The sequence below is a fragment of the Lepus europaeus genome, unplaced genomic scaffold, assembly GCF_033115175.1.
Source record: "Lepus europaeus isolate LE1 unplaced genomic scaffold, mLepTim1.pri SCAFFOLD_3_1, whole genome shotgun sequence".
Classification (NCBI taxonomy): Eukaryota; Metazoa; Chordata; class Mammalia; order Lagomorpha; family Leporidae; genus Lepus; species Lepus europaeus.
The window spans coordinates 3,132,797-3,153,701 of NW_026909276.1; the positions used below are offsets into that span (position 1 = coordinate 3,132,797).

The window sequence follows — 20,905 nt, forward strand, 5'->3', positions numbered from 1 at the left end:
TATTATCTAGATGGGAAATAAAAGAGCTACTGAAGCTAGATGCATCCTAGCATTTGTAGCCCTGTTATCAAGGGATGGCCATGCAACCTAGGTAAAGTGTTCCTCCTGAGGGTATCTTGAGGAATTAACTGAATGTAAATCAGATTTATGTAAATCAAGTAAGGACTTTGTAAATTGGAAGGGATAAAAACACATTTTCAACAAAAATGAGGGCCACCTGTAGGAGCAGGGGGTAATACAATAAAAAAGGTTATAAAAATTATAGTAAAGTTAAATTAATACAAGTGTACTACAGGGGCCAGTGCTGTTGCACAGCAGGTTAATGCCCTGGCCTGAAGTGCCAGCTTCACATATGGGCACTGGTTGAGACCTAGCTGCTCCACTTCCAATCCAGATCTCAGCTATGGCCTGGGAAATAGTAGAAGGCCAAAGTGCTTGGGCCCCCGCACCTACATGGGAAATCTGGAGAAGCTCCTGGCTTTGGATCAGCACAGTTGCGGCTGTTGTGGCCAATTGCGGCTGTTGTGGCCAATTGGGGAGTGAACCATTGGATGGAAGATCTCTCTCTGCCTCTCCTCTTTCTGTTTAACTCTGACGTTCAAATAAATAAAGAAATCTTTTTTAAAAAGTGTACTACATTTATGCTCCTGCTTCTCTGTTGCAATGGGTACCACCTGGATAGACTTCATTCCATGTTCTTTTCAAGGCAATTAGGAATTGAATGAAGTAGAGTGGAAAAGGGGGATCATGAATGAAAAAGGCATTATGCATTCAGTAATACAGGAAAATTCAGATAAGTGTTGCAACTTATAGGGTTTCAGATTGTCCCTTTAAAGAATGAGGGTGATGTGTGGGATAACATCTACTTGCATATTCAAATAGACCTTGGGTAGTGGAGTCTAATCCAGATGTGCACACAGATAAGTTGAAATTTCTCATGGGCATATAGGTCACCACAAACTCATTCCCTTGTACTGCACACACACTTATTTTCCAGGGCTGGAGTACCCATTACGGCTGGAACATATGTCACTTGATATGCCTATGGTCACATCACTGGTTTGCACAATAATGTGGGGAAAGAATCCTGGGTGGCCAACAAAGCATCCATAAAACAAATAACTTTGTAATTGATGAAGATGGTGTTCCAAATAACTGTTGCAACAACTGTTACTCAACTTTTAGATATTTATTAACAAAATTTACATAAGAGAGTACAGTTCAGTTCATATACTTGATCCCACTCACAATAATGAGAAACCAAAACTACAGGTTGTATAAGAGAAAAAATTTCTGAAGAACGGTTAACCACTCTCTGTCACAATTCATCATGAAAACTGCCCCAATACTTACTAAGGTGTGATTCCACCAAAGAATTCTTTCAAACAAATTATACTTCAGGGACTTCTCTCTGTAATCTTGATATGTTTTGTGAAAGTTTGCCTAATAATAAAGGTATTTCCCAATACAATACAGTCATAGGATATTTTCTTTCTGTGAGTTGTCAGGTAACCATTGAGAGATGACGTATGGCATATAACTTTTCTATGCATGTATGTTTTCTCATTTCTGAGTCTCTTCATGTGAATTGATTAATGGCAGAACAATTTTTTCACATTCATTAAATTTGACATTTTGCTGTATGAATTCTCTGGTGTTTGTTGATGTTTAATTAATTTGATAGGTAGTGTTACAGACAGTGAGAGAGACAGAGATAAAGGTCTTCCTTCTGTTGGTTCACTCCCCAGATGGCCACAATGGCCAGAGCTGCCCTGATCCAAAGCCAGGAGCCAGGAGCTTCTTCCTGGTCTCCACAGGGGTACAGGGGCCCAAGCACTTTGGCCATCTTCCACTGCTTTCCTAGACCACAGCAGAGAGCTGGATTGGAAGAGAAACAGCTGGGACTAGAACTGGATTATCCTACTGCACCATGGTGCGAGCCTGTTTAATTTCTGGTTATGGTTTTTTCATATCTACTGCACTTGAAGGATATCACCTTTTTTGAGTTGCATATTTATGACAGCCTGAATACCATGAAAATATACTTCCACATTCATTACACTCCAAAGAAACCCTTTGTGTGAATTCTCTGATGTATAGTGATCAATTTCTGACAAATGGCTTTTTCTCACACTAATATTTCTAACCTTTCTTCCTTTTTTAACAATTTACTTTATTTATTTGAAAGACAGAGTTACAGAGAGAGGTAGAGAGAGAGAGGTCTTCCATTTGCTGGTTCACTCCCCAGATGGATGCAATGGCTGGAGCTGCAGCAATCAGAAGCCAGTAGCCAGGAGCTTCTTTTGTGTCTCCCATGTGGGTGCAGGGCCATCTTCTACTGCTTTCCCAGGCCATAGCAGAGAGCTGTATCAGAAGAGCAGCAGCCAGGACTAGAACCAGTGCCCACATGGTATGCCAGTGCTTCAGGCCAGGGCTTTAACCTACTGTGCCACAGCGCTGGTCCTAATCTTTCTTCCTTATGGGAGTGCCTATTGTATGGGATGTAATTTCCAGCAAAAGGCTCTGTCACACGGTTATGTTGATTTTGGAAAAAGTTCTCTCCCTTGTTCAAACTACATGTGTTATGAGGTATTACTTCTGACAAAAGGCTTTCCCACACTTATTACAAGATTTCTATCATGTAATCAATTTTCTGATGTTATATTGTGTGATTTTGGTAGAGTTTTCCAACACTCATTCCATTCATAAGGTTTCTCCCCCATGTGAATTCTGATGTTTTATGAGGTGTTAACTTATGGATAAAGGCTTTTCCATATGCATTAGATCCAAAGTGTTTTCCCCCATATGAATTAGATGATGTGCAATGAGGACTGCATTATGGGAAAAAGCTTTCCAAGTCATTATGTCCAAAAGGTTTCTCTTCATGTGAATTTTCTGACGCATTCTGAGATGTGACTTATTGCCAAGGGCTTTTCTATAGTCATTGCATTCATGACGTTTCTCCCCAGTGTGAATTCTCTGGTGTGATATGAGCTATGATTTAGAACAAAAGGCTTTCCCACACTCATTAGATTCATAAGGTTTCTTCCCTGTGTGAATTCTGTTTTGATATGAGGTATAATTTATAGAAAAAGGCTTTTCCACAGCCATTACATTTATAATGTTATTTCCCTGTGTGAATCCTCTGATGCAGTTGGAGTTGGAACTTAAGACCAAAAGTTTTCCCATAGTCACTACACTCATGAAGTTTCAACACTGTGTGCATTCTCTGGTGCATTATGAGGTTTGACTTTTGTCCAAAGGCTTTGCCAGTCATTACATTCTCAAGGATTTTGCCCTGTGTGAATTCTCTGATGCATGATGAAGGTTGACTTATGGCTAAATGCTTTTCCACAGTTATTACAATCATGAGTTTTCTACCCTGTGTGAATTCTCTACTATGATATGAGGTTTGTCTTTTGTCCAAAGGCTTTTCCAAAGTCATTACATTCATGAGGTTTCTCCCCTGTGTATTCTCTGATGTTTCCTAAAGACTGACTTTTGTCCAAACGCTTTCCCCCGCTCATTAAATTCATGGGGTTTCTCCCCTCTGTGAATTCTCTTGTGGTATGAGGTGTGACTTTCATAAAAAGTCTTTTCCACAGTCATTATATTCATGAGGTTTCTGCCTTGTGTGAATTTGCTGATGTTTCATGAGGACTGACTTATGGCCAAAAGCTTTTCCATAGTCATTACATTCATAGGGTTTCTCTCCTGTGTGAATTTGCTGATGTTTCATGAGGTCTGACATTTGTCCAAAGGCTTTTCCACAGTCATTACATTTATGAGGTTTCTCCCCTGTGTGAAATCTCTGGTGTATGATGAGGTGTGACTTTCATCCAAAGGCTTTTCCACAGTTATTATATTCATGAGTTTTCTGCGTCATGTGAATTCTCTGGTGTAATATGAGGTGTGATTTGTGTCCAAAGGCTTTTCCAGTCATTACACTTAAGAGGTTTCTCTCCTGTGTGAATTCTCTGGTGTACAATGAGGTGTGACTTTCATCCAAGGCTTTTCCACTGTCATTACATTTATGAGGTTTCTCCCCTGTGTGAATTCTCTGGTGTATGATGAGGTATGACTTTCATCCAAAGGCTTTTCCACAGTCATTACATTTATAAGGTTTCTCCCCTGTGTGAATTCTCTGGTGTATGAGGAGGTATGACTTGTGTCCAAAGGCTTTTCCACAGTCATTACATTTATGAGGTTTCTCCCCTGTGTGAATTTGCTGGTGTATGATGAGGTGTGACTTTTGCCCAAAGACTTTTTCACAGTCATTACATTTATGAGGTTTCTGCCCCATGTGAATTCTCTGGTGTGTGATGAGGACTGACTTGTGTCCAAAGGCTTTTCCACAGTCATTACATTTATGAGGTTTCTCCGCTGTGTGAATTCTCTGGTGTATGATGAGGTGTGATTTTTGTCCAAAGCCTTTTCCACAGTCATCACATTTATGAGGTTTCTCCCCTGTGTGAATTCGCTGATGTTTCATGAGGACTGACTTGTGTCCAAAGGCTTTTCCACAGTCATTACATTCATGGGGTTTCTCCCCTGTGTGAATTCGCTGATGTATGAGGAGGTATGACTTTCGTCCAAAGGCTTTTCCACAGTCATTGCATTTATGAGGTTTCTCCCCTGTGTGAATTCTCTGGTGTATAATGAGGTGTGACTTGTGTCCAAAGGCTTTTCCACAGTCATTGCATTTGTGAGGTTTCTCCCCTGTGTGAATTCGCTGGTGTATGATGAGGTGTGACTTTCGTCCAAATGCTTTTCCACAGTCATTGCATTTGTGAGGTTTCTCCCCTGTGTGAATTCGCTGGTGTATGATGAGGTCTGACTTGTGTCCAAAGGCTTTTCCACAGTCATTACATTCATAGGGTTTCTCTCCTGTGTGAATTCACTGGTGTATGATGAGGTCTGACTTGTGTCCAAAGGGTTTTCCACAGTCATCACATTTATGAGGTTTCTCCCCTGTGTGAATTCGCTGATGTTTCATGAGGACTGACTTGTGTCCAAAGGCTTTTCCACAGTCATTACATTTATGAGGTTTCTCCCCTGTGTGAATTCTCTGGTGTACGATGAGGTTTGACTTGTGTCCAAAGGCTTTTCCACAGTCATCACATTTATGAGGTTTCTCCCCTGTGTGAATTCGCTGATGTTTCATGAGGACTGACATTTGTCCAAAGGCTTTTCCACAGTCATTACATTTATGAGGTTTCTCCCCTGTGTGAATTCTCTGGTGTATGATGAGGTGTGATTTTTGTCCAAAGCCTTTTCCACAGTCATCACATTTATGAGGTTTCTCCCCTGTGTGAATTCGCTGATGTTTCATGAGGACTGACTTGTGTCCAAAGGCTTTTCCACAGTCATTACATTCATGGGGTTTCTCCCCTGTGTGAATTCGCTGATGTATGAGGAGGTATGACTTGTGTCCAAAGGCTTTTCCACAGTCATTGCATTTATGAGGTTTCTCCCCTGTGTGAATTCTCTGGTGTACGATGAGGTTTGACTTTCGTCCAAAGGCTTTTCCGCAGTCATTGCATTTGTGAGGTTTCTCCCCTGTGTGAATTCGCTGGTGTATGATGAGGTCTGACTTGTGTCCAAAGGCTTTTCCACAGTCATTACATTTATGAGGTTTCTCCCCTGTGTGAATTCTCTGGTGTCTGATAAGGTGTGATTTTTGTCCAAAGGCTTTTCCACAGTCATCACATTTATGAGGTTTCTCCCTTGTGTGAATTCGCTGATGTTTCATGAGGTCTGACTTGTGTCCAAAGGCTTTTCCACAGTCATTACATTCATGGGGTTTCTCCCCTGTGTGAATTCGCTGATGTATGAGGAGGTATGACATGTGTCCAAAGGCTTTTCCACAGTCATTGCATTTATGAGGGTTCTCCCCTGTGTGAATTCTATGGTGTATAATGAGGTGTGACTTTCGTCCAAAGGCTTTTCTGCAGTCATTGCATTTGTGAGGTTTCTCCCCTGTGTGAATTCTCTGGTGTATGATGAGGTGTGATTTTCGTCCAAAGGCTTTTCCACAGTCATCACATTTATGAGGTTTCTCCCCTGTGTGAATTCGCTGATGTTTCATGAGGACTGACTTGTGTCCAAAGGCTTTTCCACAGTCATTACATTCATAGGGTTTCTCTCCTGTGTGAATTCGCTGGTGTATTATGAGGTCTGACTTGTGTCCAAAGGCTTCTCCACAGTCATTACATTCATGAGGTTTCTCCCCTGTGTGAATCCTCTGGTGTATGAAGAGGTGTGATTTTTGTCCAAAGGCTTTTCCACAGTCATTGCATTTATGAGGTTTCTCCCTTGTGTGAATTCGCTGATGGTTTATGAGGTGTGACTTGTGTCCAAAAGCTTTTCCACAGTAATTACATTCATGAGGTTTCTCCTCAGTGTGAATTTGCTTCTGTTTCCTTAGGACTGACTTTTGTCCAAAGCCTTTTCCACAGTCATTACATTCATAAGGTGAATTAAAACTGAGTGAATTTTCACAAGGTTTACCTTTAGAGAATTTTCCCCTTGTATTTAGTCCGTGATTTATTGCAAGTTGTGGCTGGTGAATGACAGGTTCAACATACTTAATGTACTTATAAAATTTCTTTCCTGTGTGAGTTTGTTGATGCATATTGAGGCTAGAAGTTTCATGGATAGCTTTTTCTATTTGAGTTACTTTTCCAAAAGTGACAGTTGATTTATTACAGTTTTCTGCCATAGGAACCCTCTCAGATTTACAGAGCATCATTCTTGTGAAGAATTTTGCTTGTGCAGTGGTTCCAAATGGCTGCTTCATGATGTGAATCTTGTCATGCTGACCAAAAGGCTCACAGAACTGGAGAGAATTTCCAGGTATCTTAGTGTTATCAAATTTCTCTCCATCCTGTAGTTGATCAGGCCCACTGTGGGGATAAACAGTGTGACATTTACTGAATTCCTCGGGCTTCAATTGTGAATAGGTTCCCTTTTTAATAATCAGTGTTGGAATATGGCTTGAATTTAAAGTAATGGTTTTTCTTAATTCAACTCTCTTGAGAGCTGATGTCTTGTTATTTTTCTTAAAATCCTGATTCAGATTTTTGTCCTGACTTTCCTGGTTGATGCTAATCAGGTGATCCCTTTTCACGACCACTGAAATGAGAAAAAAGCAATCATGTCACTGAATCACATGTAACTGTTTCTCCTGGCATACTCATATAAAGGGAATGAAGTTACTTGTTATTCAAGTGGTATTAGATTTTGACAAAATCAGTATGAGGTACTTATTTATGACCATTATATGGTCTTTCTCCTGGCTGGTGCTGTGGCTCAATAGGCTAATCCTCCTCCTGCAGTGCCGGCACACTGGGTTCTAGTCCTGGTTGGGGTGCCAGATTCTATCCTGGTTGCCCTTCTTCCAGGCCAGCTCTCTGCTGTGGGCCAGGAGTGCAGTGGAGGATGGCCCAAGTCCTTGGGCCCTGCACCTGCAAGGGAGACCAGGAGAAGCACCTGGCTCCTGGCTTCAGATCAGCGTAGTGTGCCAGCTGTGGTGGCCATTGGAAGGTGAACCAATGGCAAAGGAAGACTTTTCTCTCTGTCTCTCTCAGCCTGTCAAAAAAAATAAAAAATAAAAAAATAAAAAATATGTTTTTTCTCCTTAATACATTAATATATTAAATTGTACCATGAGGTTTCCCAATGTTCAAACATGATCCTTTTTACCATGGGAATTTTTCAAGTATGGTAGGATGACTTTTGTGCTATGATGTATGGGATGCCTGCACCTCAAAACAGTGTCAGTGCAAGCCCTGGCTACTCTGCTTTCAGTACAGCTCTCTGCATATGTAAACCGGGAGGAAGCAGATAATGGTTCTTGTGCCTGGAAACCTGTGATACACCAGGATAGACTAGATGAATTCTAAAGTTTTGGCTTCAGACTAGTTAGACCTAAGTGTTGCAGGCATCTGGGAAGTGAGCTATTAGAGGACCTCTTTCTCCTCTCACTATCACTGTGCCTTTTATAAAGATGAAATAACTATAAAATATTTTAAAAAATGAACAAATATGTAATAAAAATATTCACCCACTACCTAGCAACCAATTTTTTCTGTCCTTTTTCTCTAGCTTATTTTTATAAAAATTGTGTGTTTTTTGCTTCTCTGATATTTCAACCATAAACATGAAAAAGTTTTACTGATCATTTACTTGCAGGTGGAGAAGAGTGAAATGTACCTGTACTTTAAGCAGGACAACATTTAAGGAGTATGATCTGAATCTATGATTGTCTTATGTTCAGTCTTTCTAGGTAAACATCATTTGTGGGATTTTTCAAATGAAAAACTACTTTCTCTACTCTATGACAGCTTCCCCAAATTCCTAAGGACATCCGACACCTTCAGCTTCTCAGAAGTACAACAGGTAGAGAAAAGTCCCAATCTACCACTTTAGTTAAACACTCCCAATCAGTGTGAAGAATTTGTTTCTGCAAACTGGGATGTGCTCATCTTTGAAAAGTGTTTTCTAGCTCATTCAGAAATCATCAGTGCTGGCTACCTCCTCTCAATTCTTTCTATAAACATTCCTGTGTGATAATTAGAATTTCTGGAGACTTTTGATCAGTTGTCTGCTATTTTCATAGAAAGCTTCATTTCCTATGCTTTATCTTTTTGATTGCTTATTTTTCAATGATACTGAAAAATAAGAGAGAAATCATACTTCAAACTCCACCCTTAGTGAAATCTGAGCCACTCAACATAAACCCACAAGGCTACTTGACCTTGGGTCTCAAAATCTCATTACTTTTTTGGTGAGTCTAGGATCATTTATTTTTATGTTTTACACAAGTTCATGCTTAGTTTATGATTTCTTTTTTTCAAAGATTTACTTTATTTATTTGAAAGCTAGAATTATAGAGAGAGAGACAGAGAGAAGTCTTCCATCTGCTGGTTCACTCCCCACATGGACACAATGACCAATGCTGGACCAAGATAAAGTTAGGAGCCAGGAGTTTCTTTCTTGTCTTCCACATGGGTACAGGGGGCCAAGGACTTGGACCAACCTCTGCTCCTTTCTCAGGTGCATTAGCAGAGAGCTGGATTAGAAGAGGATCAGCTGGGACTTGAACTGGCACCCATATGCAATGCTAGTGCTGCAGGCTGGAGCTTTAACACACTGCACTACAGTGTCTTTCCTAGCTTCATAATTTCTTTTTTTTTTTTTTTTTTGACAGGCAGAGTGGACAGTGAGAGACACAGAGAGAAAGGTCTTCCTTTGCCGTTGGTTCACCCTCCAATGGCCGCTGTGGTTGGTGCGCTGCGGCCGGCGCACCGCGCTGATCCGATGTCAGGAGCCAGGTGCTTCTCCTGGTCTCCCATGGGGTGCAGGGCCCAAGCACTTGGGCCATCCTCCACTACACTCCCTGGCCACAGCAGAGAGCTGGCCTGGAAGAGGGGCAACTGGGACAGAATCCGGTGCCCTGACCGGGACTAGAACCCGGTATGCCAGCACCGCAAGGCGGAGGAATAGCCTAGTGAGCCGTGGCGCCGGCCAAGCTTCATAATTTCTAACGTCACAGCACAGAGGCTTACTCATGACCATCTTTTGGTCTTTTTTTTTTTTTTTTAAAGATTTATTTATTTATTTGAAAGTCAGAGTTACACAGAGAGAGGAGAGGCAAAGAGAGAGTAAGGTCTTCCATCCAATGGTTCACTCCCCAATTGGCCACAATGGCCAGAACTGTGCTGATCTGAAGCCAGGAGCCAGGAGCTTCTTCTGGGACTCCCTCGGGTGCAGGGGCCCAAGGACTTGGACCATCTTCTACTGCTTCCCCAGGCCATAGCTGAGAGCTGGATTGGAAGTGGAGCAACTGGGTCTCGAACTGGTGCCCATATGGGATTTCAATGCTTCAGGCCAGGGTGTTAACCCACTGCACCACAGCCCCGGCCACATGACCATCTTTTAACGTTTATTTATTTACTTACTTGAGAGTCAGAGAGACTGAAACAGGTTTGCCAGCTATAGCTCACTCCTCAAATGTTTCCAACAAACCATAATTTCTTATTTGAGAGGCATAGAGGAAAAAAAAAAAGAAAGAGACTAAGAAAGAGAAAGTTCACATTTATTGATTCAGTCCTGAGTAAGTACTATGCCTTGGCAAAATCATGAGTGGGAACTCTGAGCAATGAGCTAGAAATAAGTTTCTGGGGGCCAGCATTGTGGCACAGCAGCTAAAGCCACCACTTGCGGTGCTGCCATCACTTATGGGCACCAGTTCAAGTCCTAGCTGCTCCTCTTCTGATGCAGCACTCTGCTATGGCCTGGGAAAGCAGTAAAAGATGGCCCAAGTCCTTGGATTCCTGTACCCATGTGGGAGACCTGGAAGAAGCTCCTGGCTCCTGACTTTGGATTAGTGCAGCTCCAGCCATGACAGCCAATTGGGAAGTGAACCAGTGGATGGAAGACCTCTCTGTCTCTCTCTGCCTTTCTCTGCCTCTCCTTCTCTCTCTCTGACTTTCAAATAAATAAATAAATATTTAAAAATAAACAGAAAGAAACACTAATCTTAAAAAAACCTTTCTGTATATTACCTAGTTAACAAGCACTGAAGGAACTAAGAAGTGCATGAAAGAAAAGGTATGAAAGTGTAGAGAAGGACAAGTTAGAATTTGGGGAATGTATCAAACCTAGATAAAAGCCTTAGTAACATCAGAAAATGACTGGATTTTTTTAAATCAAAGAACATCTTCACTAAGAACAAAAGTTAGAAAGATACTGGTACCTCTAAATACTCTAGAATGCCTGTGTCTGATGCACAAAACCAGCTGTCATCAGGAGTAAGGCTTGAGAAAAATTCGTGGAAAGAACACCAGTCAACATCTGCATACTTTCTGCCTTGGCCTTCCTGTGTCTTATGTGTAGACTGACCTGGAAGGCTCTGATTCAGGCATTCTTCCACCATCCATGGCTCTGCTCCTTGCTCCAACTTGAAGATTAAGTCAGGTTTGGTAATGCAGTGCCCTATTAATGAAAACAATGTAAGAATTTGTGAAATCACTACTTGGGTTATTTAAAGGACTACAGCTTGGTCCAAGAGCTAAGCAACAAATGTTCCAATTTGAATCTTTTGTTAGATGGTAGATAGGCAGATTATTCATGGACTCAAATTCTATATCTGTGCAATATTAAACATTATAAAGTGTTCCCTTGCTTGTCAAATAGCAAGAAAATGTTATCACTGGGCATGTGATGGGTGTCACTCACCCAAGGAGAAGAGGCTGCTGTAGGTCTCCAGCATCACACCTCTGTACAGGGTTTTCTGAGCATTGTTCATTTTCTGCCATTCCTCCCAGCTAAAGTACACAGCCAGGTCTTCAAATGCTATCATCACCTGTAACATTACACTTCCAGTCAACTATTAACTCTGTCACAAAACAAACACTGACAGTTGTGTATGGATATGAAGGAAAAAGGAAGGATATGGTTTTACATTAGACTTGTTGAGTGTTTAGAAAACCACACAGAAGTATTCAATAGAGTCAAACCCATGATCTATAGGCTGTGAAAAATGCCCAAGCTGGAGGGAAACAGGAGGCTCAAATCACAAAGGGCACATCTTCCAAGGGGAATTGCACAGCAGGCTAGAAGAGGAGTAATATTGACTCTTGAATGGGCAATGTTAAGGAGAAGTTTGTAAAAGCATTGAGAAAAAAAGGCAAAAAACCCTCAGTGAAACTACAATGGGAATGAACAGAAAAGAATTTCCAGGAAAACACCATGCATATCACTTCCAATATGTCAGAGAAAAAATACATTAAAAGACAGGGCAGACATTTAGCTTAGTGTTTATGATGCCACCTCAGAGTGCCTATGTTTGATTTCCAATGCCAGCTTCAGTTCTTAGCTCCCAGATAATGCAGACCTGGGGAAGCTGTGGTGATGTCACCAATGAAGGAGGCCTAGATTCCATTCCTCAATCCTGGCTTCAGTTCTACTCCAACTCTGTATGGTTATCTAGGAAGTGAATTAATGTGTCAAAGCTCTCTATCTCAGTCCATCAACTTCTTTATCAAGCTAATAAATATTTTTAAGTAAGAGAGAAAATACAAGTAAGACAAAGAATACAAATTAGCTTTTGCCCTTGTCTATGATTTTTCTACTGATAAACAATTGAAATAACATTATACATAATTAAAGTGAAAGCAATAGAATTACTTGCCCAAAACATTCAAATGATAAACATTTGAAAGAACATTATACATAATTAAAGTGAAAGCAATGCAATTATTTGCCCAAAAAGAGAACCTGGGGATGTCTGCAATACAATATCCCTGCTCAACATACAATTTAGCTCTCTGCTATGTCCTAAGAAAGCAGTGGAACATGGTCCAAGTCCTTGGGCCACTGCATCTGCATAGGAGACCCAGCAGCTGTTGGGTCTTGGCTTTGGATTGGCTCAGCTCCAGCCTTTGCAATAATTTGGAGGGTGAGCCAGCAGATGGAGGACTTTTTCTCTCTCTCTGCAACTCTTTCAAGTAAATAAATGAAATCTTAAAACAAAAACAAAAACAAAACCTCTGGTTTCCTTCTGAACTGAACAGTGGGGAAAAAAAAGAATATGATAGAATGAATAAAGAATAATAAACACATTAACCAAGAAAACATCAGCTTCACTGTGGAGGAATAAACCTGTAAAAGTTGAAATATATAGGAAAATGCACCCACCTATATTAAATGGCAGAGATTAAACAGAAGTTATCACTGGTTTAACAAAAGCATTATCTACAAATTTTGTAAAATAATAATGTAAAAGTAAAAAGAAACTTTGAGTGTTCAAATAAATGAAGTTATCAAAGAGATAAACATTACATTGTTATTAAGTTTATACTAAAGAAAATTAACAAATACACATAATGTGTATCTAATGCAGTGCACTTTACCAGTAGTGATTCCAAATAGCACCTTTCCCTGTACTTCATCCCTTCACAAAACCCTGGATTGGGGCTGGCACTGTGGCCTAGCAGGTAAAGCTGCCGCTTGCAGCACTGGCATCCCATATGGGCACTTGTTTGATTCCCAGCTACTCCACTTCTGATCCAGCTTTCTGCTATGGCCTGGGAAAGCAATAGAAGATGTCCCAAGTCCTTGGAGCCCTGAACTTATGTGGGAGACCCAGAAGAAGCTCCTGGCTCCTGTCTTTGGATTGGCCAACTCTGGCCATTGCAGCCAACTGGGGAGTGAACCAGTGGATGGAAGACCTCTCTCTCTCTCTCTGCCTCTCCCTCTCTCTGTGTGTAACTCTTTCAAATAAATCTTTAAAAAAAGACCCTGAATTTCACCATTTCACTTGATTTACCCCCATGAGATACCAATAAATATGATAGAAATAGACAATTTGTTAAGATTTATTTATTTGAAAGAGTTACACAGAGAGAGAAGGAGAATCAGAGAGAGAGAGGGAGAAAGAGAGGTCTTTGAACCGCAGGTTCACTCCCCAGATGGCTGCAATGTCTGGAGCTGTGTAGATCCGAAGATAGGAGCCAGGAGCTTCTTCCAGGTCTTCCACATGGGGGCAGGGGCCCAAGGACTTGGGCCATCTTCTACTGCTTTCCCAGGCTGTAGTAAAGAGCTAGATCAGAAGTGGAGCAACCGAGTCTCAAACTGGCACCCATATGGGAAGCTGGCACTGCAGGTGGTGGCTTTACCTGCTATGCCACAGCACCAGCCCCAGAAATAGACAATTTGTAAAGTATTTGCCTTCTCAGGTTTTCTTTTTCTGACAGTTATCTTCTGAAAAACCTTCCTGTTGAAGAGATGGTGTGTAGCCAAGATTCACCACAAACCCAAGACACTTAAGTGAAGTTTCAATCAGTTCCCCCAATGATCAAACTCTCATTTCTGCTCTCAGACTAATCATAGGAATTGTCCAGCTGAGTGAAGCCCATAACACAGTCAGAACTGCAAATCAAATGGCTATTTGCTAAGCCATTGTGTTTTCTGATTTGTCCTACATCAAATGCTGATACATACAAGTAAGTATGGCAGAAAGTTGAATTACATGCAAACTACAATGCATACAACTTCAAAATTTCATTTAGAAGTTCCCATAAAACAGGCCCAGCATTGTCACATAGCAAGAAAACCTGCCATCTGCAATGCAAGCACCCCATGTGGGCACTGGTTCATGTTCTGGCTGTTCTGCTTTTGATCCAGCTTCCTGCTGTTGGCCTGAGAAAAGCAATGGAAGATGATCCAAGTACTTGGGCAAATGCTACCAATGTGGGAGACCCAGAAGAAGATCTTGGTTCCTGGCCTCATTCTGTCCCAGCCCTGCTTAATGCGGCCATCTGTGATGTGAACAAGCAGAAGGAAGATCTCTCTGGGTCTCTCCTCTATATACAATACTTTCAAATAAATTTTTAAAAAACTTAGAAAAAAGCTCCTATAAACACAATTTTGCCTATCAATTAGACCTTAGAAAAGCTGCTGATACTAAAAAAAAAAAAAAAAAAAAAAAAAAAAAGTCCTGAGATTCACACAAATAAATTATCTGAAGACCATAAGGTTGTTCTTCACATTTCGGCTTATATATGGTCATTGTGTTCTTTTGGTTTGTATTTTAAGAAGCTTATTATCACATGAATCTGATTTAATATAATTTTACTATTTCAGAAAGCAGGATAAAGGTTCACAGTAATTTTCTGTTGCTGCATGTATACTGTATATTGTTCAAGAATAAATTACTGAAAGGGGGAAAAATTTTATGATATGCTTTTTGTTTTTTTTTAAAAGATTTATTTATTTATTTGAAAGTCAAAGTTACACAAAGAGAGGAGAGACAGACAGAGAGAGAGAGAGAGAGAGAGAGGTCTTCCATCCAATGGCTCACTCTACAAATGGCTGCAATGGCTGGAGCTGCACCAATCTGAAGCCAGGAGCTTCTTCTGGGTCTCCTACATGGGTGCAGGGACCCAAGGACTTGAGCCATCTTCTACTGCTTTCCCAGGCCATAGCTGGATCAGAAATGGAGCAGCCAAGTCTTGAACCCATGCCCATATGGGATGTGGGTGCTTCAGGCCAGGGCATTAACCCACTGTGCCACAGCACTGGCCTCCGGATATGCTTTTTGAAGTCACACTCCAAACAGCATTAGGAACAAAAGGGAAGACATGCTCAGGGAAGTTTTCTAAAGCAGTATTATTTGAACTGGTGATAATTTCTGAAATGGATCTGAAAAATAAATGTTTTTTAATTAAGTGTGGCAAGATAGAGAACATTAGACAGAAGTTAGGGTGCCGGGTATTTACAAATCATGTGACATTACTCAAACCACTTTTCTCCTGAAATACAATTTGTTTCATTTTTTTACAGAGATCCTAGCAAAACTTCTTTGAGCTACCAGGAAGGACTATTAGAATACAGGGGGCAGCAGCATAGCCCAGGTACCAAGTATATGACAGACTAGGTTTCACAGACCTCCATTTCTAGAGATCCTGGTAGTGGAATGAAGTAATGCGCATGTGGTAGGAAGCAGTGCAGGTGGTGACTCTCAGATATGAGAGGTTATCCCTCCACCCCAGGCTACATCCTTAAGACCACTGTCTTCTAATCCATTCATGCCTCTCTTTTGAATGCTGGTCCAGAACTTCTATTACCACCAAGTCTTGAAAATAATGGATGAGGTAAGGTAATATCAAGTATATCTTGCTCACTCTGGTCAGTATGATCCATAACTGCTTGGACCATGCAACTAGGATCTTTACATTTCAATGACTCTTGTCTCTGCTCTGAGCCTTGAGGTGTTGTCTCAGAGAGCATTAAGTTGTATTCTGTTAGAAAAGATTTCTATGTGTGGAGCTCCCTTCTTCAAATACCATAACAATTACTAACTTCCAAAGGAAATGGGATTGTCCCCCAGTACCCAAACTTCCATGTTCCCAGAAACTAGGTATTGTGTAAGTTCAGTAACCTCAAATGAGTAGCACTGGACAGGCTATACAGTGTAGGATACCAGAAACTTCATTTAAAGAAGATACACCAGAAACCCCATAAATGCAATTGCAACACAGTGTAAGTCAGCCTGCACACATCTCACAGTAAGGATATTTCATTAGTATTGCTGCTACGCTCATCTTAGAGATGAGTAAACAGTGACAGAGGTGCAACCTACATTCAGCTCATATACAATTCAGCTCAAATGGTCTGAACACCCATCTCCAGCCCATGGCCATCTTGTATGAGGCCAGTTGTCTACAGAAATTTTAGAACCCCTTTCTGTATACCTAGAGATCTACTGGACTTCTATCAGACACATCATCTTTTTTTAAAAAAAGATTTATTTTTATTTATTTGACAGGCAGAGTTACAGAGAGAGGTAGAGACAGAGAGAGAGGTCTTTCATCCATGGGTTCACTTCCTAGATGGCTGCAAAGGAGCTGTGCCAATCTGAAGCCAAGAGCCAGGAGCTTCTTCTGGGTCTCCCATGTGGGTGCAGGGGCCCAAAGACTTGGGCTATCTTCTACTGCTATCCCAGGCCATAGCAGAGAGCTGGATCAGAAGAGGAGCAGCCGGGATTAGAACCGGTGCCCATATGGGATGCTGGCACTTCAGGCCAGGGCATTAACCTGCTGAGCCACAGCGCTAGTCCCTCATCATCTGACAAAAAAAAAAAAAAAAGCTTGAAAATCCAACATTATTCATCCCTTCTATGGCTTTGGAACTGAGGATCTACCACTGGTATCCTTTCTTGAACCAGCCAAGGTCTATAAGGGTGTACCTGAATGAGAAATTATAATGTCTCCGATCTACAACTGCACCTATGCCACCAAGAGACCGGAACCGGTCCTTCTCTACAAAGTTCCTTTTACCCCCACACTAACATTCACAGACATAGAAACCAATCACACAGTTCTTGAGCAATATGGGGACAGCTTCAGGACCAGAAATTCTCTAAAGATGGTGGGAGTGATTGCAATGGCATATGCTGAGAAGGACAACAAAGGAGACTTTCCATCATCTTTCCCTGTTGACAGCATGGGCAGATGAAGCTACCTTCCCTGTGAAACAGTGCACACCTCCATTAGGAAGAAAACTGCTGGAAAATCAACCTCTTAGGATACAGTGGGCATACCTAAAAACATGTGTAACCACATGAAGTGCTCACATAATATTCCAATTCCTCATTAATTCCTGGCTTGGCAAATACATTTGAAAGAAACATACTATAAGTGGAGAAATTAAAATGTGGAAAGAATTTTTGGAAATTGTCATTAAATATAGTATTTTTTTTTTCAATTCTCATAATTAAATTGTGGTTTCTAAAACCCTCAAATACTTCTACAGGTTTTTAGAAAAACCCTCCAAGGACTCTTTTTAACTTTAGCATTTAAAGAAGAAAATAATATCCCTGAATAAATCATTTTTAATCCTTTAAAATGATGCTTGATCTTACCTAGTAAAACAATTTGTGGACCATCAATGGATCATATTTCACAGTAAAATAGTAATAATTTGGTGGATTAATATTGCTGGAAAACAGCATGAAAGCCTTGTAAAATCTTTGTGAATATTTAAAAATGCACTATCTAGTAATTCTTTACCCAAAACATCCTGAAATTCATCTACCCATCACATCCAGTTATCTGTATATTTTCTTTCTTTCTTTCTTTCTTTTTTTTTTGACAGGCAGAGTGGACAGTGAGAGAGAGAGAGAGAGAGAGAGAAAGGTCTTCCTTTGCCATTGGTTCACCCTCCAATGGCCGCTGCGGCCGGTGCACCGCGCTGATCCGAAGGCAGGAGCCAGGTGCTTATCCTGCTCTCCCATGGGGTGCAGGGCCCAAGCACTTGGGCCATCCTCCACTGCACTCCCGGACCACAGCAGAGAGCTGGCCTGGAAGAGGGGCAACCAGGACAGAATCCGGTGCCCCGACCAGGACTAGAACCCGGTGTGCCAGCGCCGCAAGGTGGAGGATTAGCCTATTGAGCCACGGCGTCGGCCAATTATCTGTATATTTTTAACAAAGCTATATTTAAAAAAAAAACAAAAAACACCTGCACTTAAGTAGTGGTTGCTGCCACAAATTAGGCAGGAGAAAAATATTAGGGTGTCATGGAGCTCCTGCTTTTACTTCTCTTCTTGTCTAAATGAGAGTTGGCATGAAATTATAGTCAAACTCTTGAGGGTTTGTGTGATGGTCTCATGGGCCATTGACTGTTGGCCCACAGCTATTGATCATTTTTTCTATAGATAGTGTATTAATTGTGCTATTCAAATGCCTATACCATCATTGATCTGGTAATTGCCTTTCAGTGACTTCATTCTACAAATTGAGGGACCTCAGTTTTGAACTTCTATCTTATTTAGCTTCATCTCAGACCCAGAAGAAAATTATTGCTTAGTTCCCAGCATCATACAATGTAAACAGAAAATGAAGTTGTAGGCATCAAACAAGAATAGTATAATGAAATAGTGGATTGCCTTGTCCTTACTAAAAATTATTGCTCCCTATAGTGGTAGGCACACACTTCTGACAGCAGGAGTTGCTGATTTTAGAATTACGGTTGTGAATTCTGCGGGGATTCCTGAGAAGAAAGTGGGAAGGCAGCATGCAACACTCAACTGTTGTTGATTGATCTTTTACAACTCATTTCCTCTCACTGGTTTTTAAATACCTTTTTTTTTTTTATTTGACAGGTAGAGTTATAGTGAGAGAGAGAACAGAGAGAAAGATATTTCTTCTGTTGGTTCACTCTCCAAATGGCCGCTATGTCCAGCACTGTGCTAATCCAAAGCCAGGAGCCAGGTGCTTCTTCGTGGTCTCCCATGCGGGTGCAGGGGACCAAGCACTTGGCCATCCTCCACCACCCTCCTGGGCTACAGCAGAGAACTGGACTGGAAGAGGGGCAACTAGGATTAGAACCCAGTGCTGATATGGGATGCCGGCACTGTAGGTGCAGGATTAACCAAGTGAGCCATGGGTCCAAACCCTATATACACCTTCTGAGTAATGACCAACATTTATAATTTCAAGCACTTAGAAATAGGATCTCTAATACTTGATTTTACTGAATCAATAATGAAAAATATAGTCCCTAAGAAAAAAAGAGTGATGATCACAGAGTGAAACTAATTCAGGATCTGACAAGGACTAAATTTGAGGTCAAGCTTGAGCTACTATCACTAATAGAAATATCACTACTAGAAACAATCAGTGTTGTCTGATCAAGTTTTACTAGATGAGAATGGCATTCCATATTTGTGCCAGTTTGTGTCCCAATCTCTCCACTCCTGATCCAGCTCCCTGCTATTGAACCTGGGAAAATAGCAGCAAAAGATGGCCCAAGTATGTGGGCCTCTGCCCACACCACAGAGCCAGCCCTAATAAATCTTATTAAAAACCTAAAGAAGGAAAATGTAAAATGTATAAATTATAGTTTATATAGGTGTAAATTTCTGAAAAATATATAAATTCATCCTTTTAGACATCTAAAATTTATTTTTAAATTATTTAATTAAAAAAGATAGAGACATTGATATAAGAATCAGCATAAGACATCAACTTTTCCAGGTTCTAGATGCATTTATTCACAGAGTTTCATAGGTGTAGTCAGTAATGTGGCTCAAATAACAGTCTTACCCAGGGGATCCCACTAAATTTAAACAGGGTACTCAATACCATTTTAGAAAAGTTCCAAAATATGTATCAGAAGAAAAAATAATTTATTTGGTACATCTCATTTTAACTATAGTATCACCTAACTTTCCAATAGTCAGATGTACTCAGAAAATCCCACAGGTGGGAGAGAAGGCCTAACACAGCAATTATTAAAATAAAAATTTTAAGCTACAACTTAACTAGGGAAAATAACACTCCACAGGTCCCAAACTAGAATAATTAAGATGACATAATAAAAGGAAACTCAATGTCTTCATGCATTAAAATTTATTACATTAGACTTAATTAACAAAAAGGTGATTATTCCAGCTCGTTCCCACTTGGCAGCCCAATTATTCCTGTTGGATCTGGAAAAAAGTAAATGGCATCTCATGGTAGATTACTAAAATCTTAATGCTATATGCCATCGATTATGTCTACCACACTTTATATCTAATATCTAATATTAACATATCTGATGCCTCTTAATACAAAAATGACCTGTCAACTATTACAAAAGTGGCAAATGTGTTTTTCAAGGCTTTTACAACAGCCCCTTAGTCTAGTTTGCCTTCACTTTGGAAAGACACTTCTTCTAGGGTATACACAAGCATCTCATTGACTTTGCCATCAAACACAATTTTTGCAAAGAGTTTAACTACCCACCTTTTATCAGGAGCACAGAATATATCACATTGATGACTTCCTCCCTGAATGAGACTGTTTGACACACTTGTGCAGAACATACAATGCTAATACCTTTTAGTCCTTCCTGGGTTTTGGTGCAATGCATACCTCATTTAAAAAATTAATTGTCATGGATGCTACAAATCAGCCCAGCTTATATGGCCCCCCTTCCAATGAAAAGTGCTAAAATCAGTCAAATTAAATTATGTAGGCACTATCATTAGTGCTCTCAGTGACTTCTTCACTTGTGGAGCTCATACGCCTTCTAAATTCTTTGCATCATCTATGATATCCATTACTTCTCAAGGGCTGTGACGCAAGAAATAACCTCTCTTGGAACCTTGCTATGTGCCAGTAAAATTAAATTAGATGGCTATTAAGTGTGCTATACTGGAAAAACAGTCACCTACACACCTTGAGCCTGTGATTCTACAAACCTTGATGTCTAGTAGGACTTTGGCCATGGATATATAGCAGTAAAATGTGAGGATGGCTACTAAGGCCTCCTTAATAAATGATGGACCCAAAACTTGGCATACCCCATTTGGCAAAGGGGACGGCTTCCAACGTCTACTATCTATGTCCAG

General features: G+C 40.6%; 1 protein-coding gene across 1 annotated transcript in view; it reads right to left on the reverse strand.

Moving 5' to 3' along the window:
• Positions 1-1,174: 1,174 nt before the first annotated feature.
• Positions 1,175-20,905, reverse strand: part of LOC133755342 (zinc finger protein 271-like) — a 45,841-nt gene continuing 26,110 nt past the window's right edge. The window contains 3 exon segments of the mRNA XM_062185475.1: positions 1,175-7,134; positions 10,906-10,998; positions 11,242-11,368. Of these exon segments, the coding sequence (XP_062041459.1) occupies positions 3,836-7,134; positions 10,906-10,998; positions 11,242-11,365 (3,516 nt within the window). The 5' untranslated portion in view covers positions 11,366-11,368 and the 3' untranslated portion in view covers positions 1,175-3,835.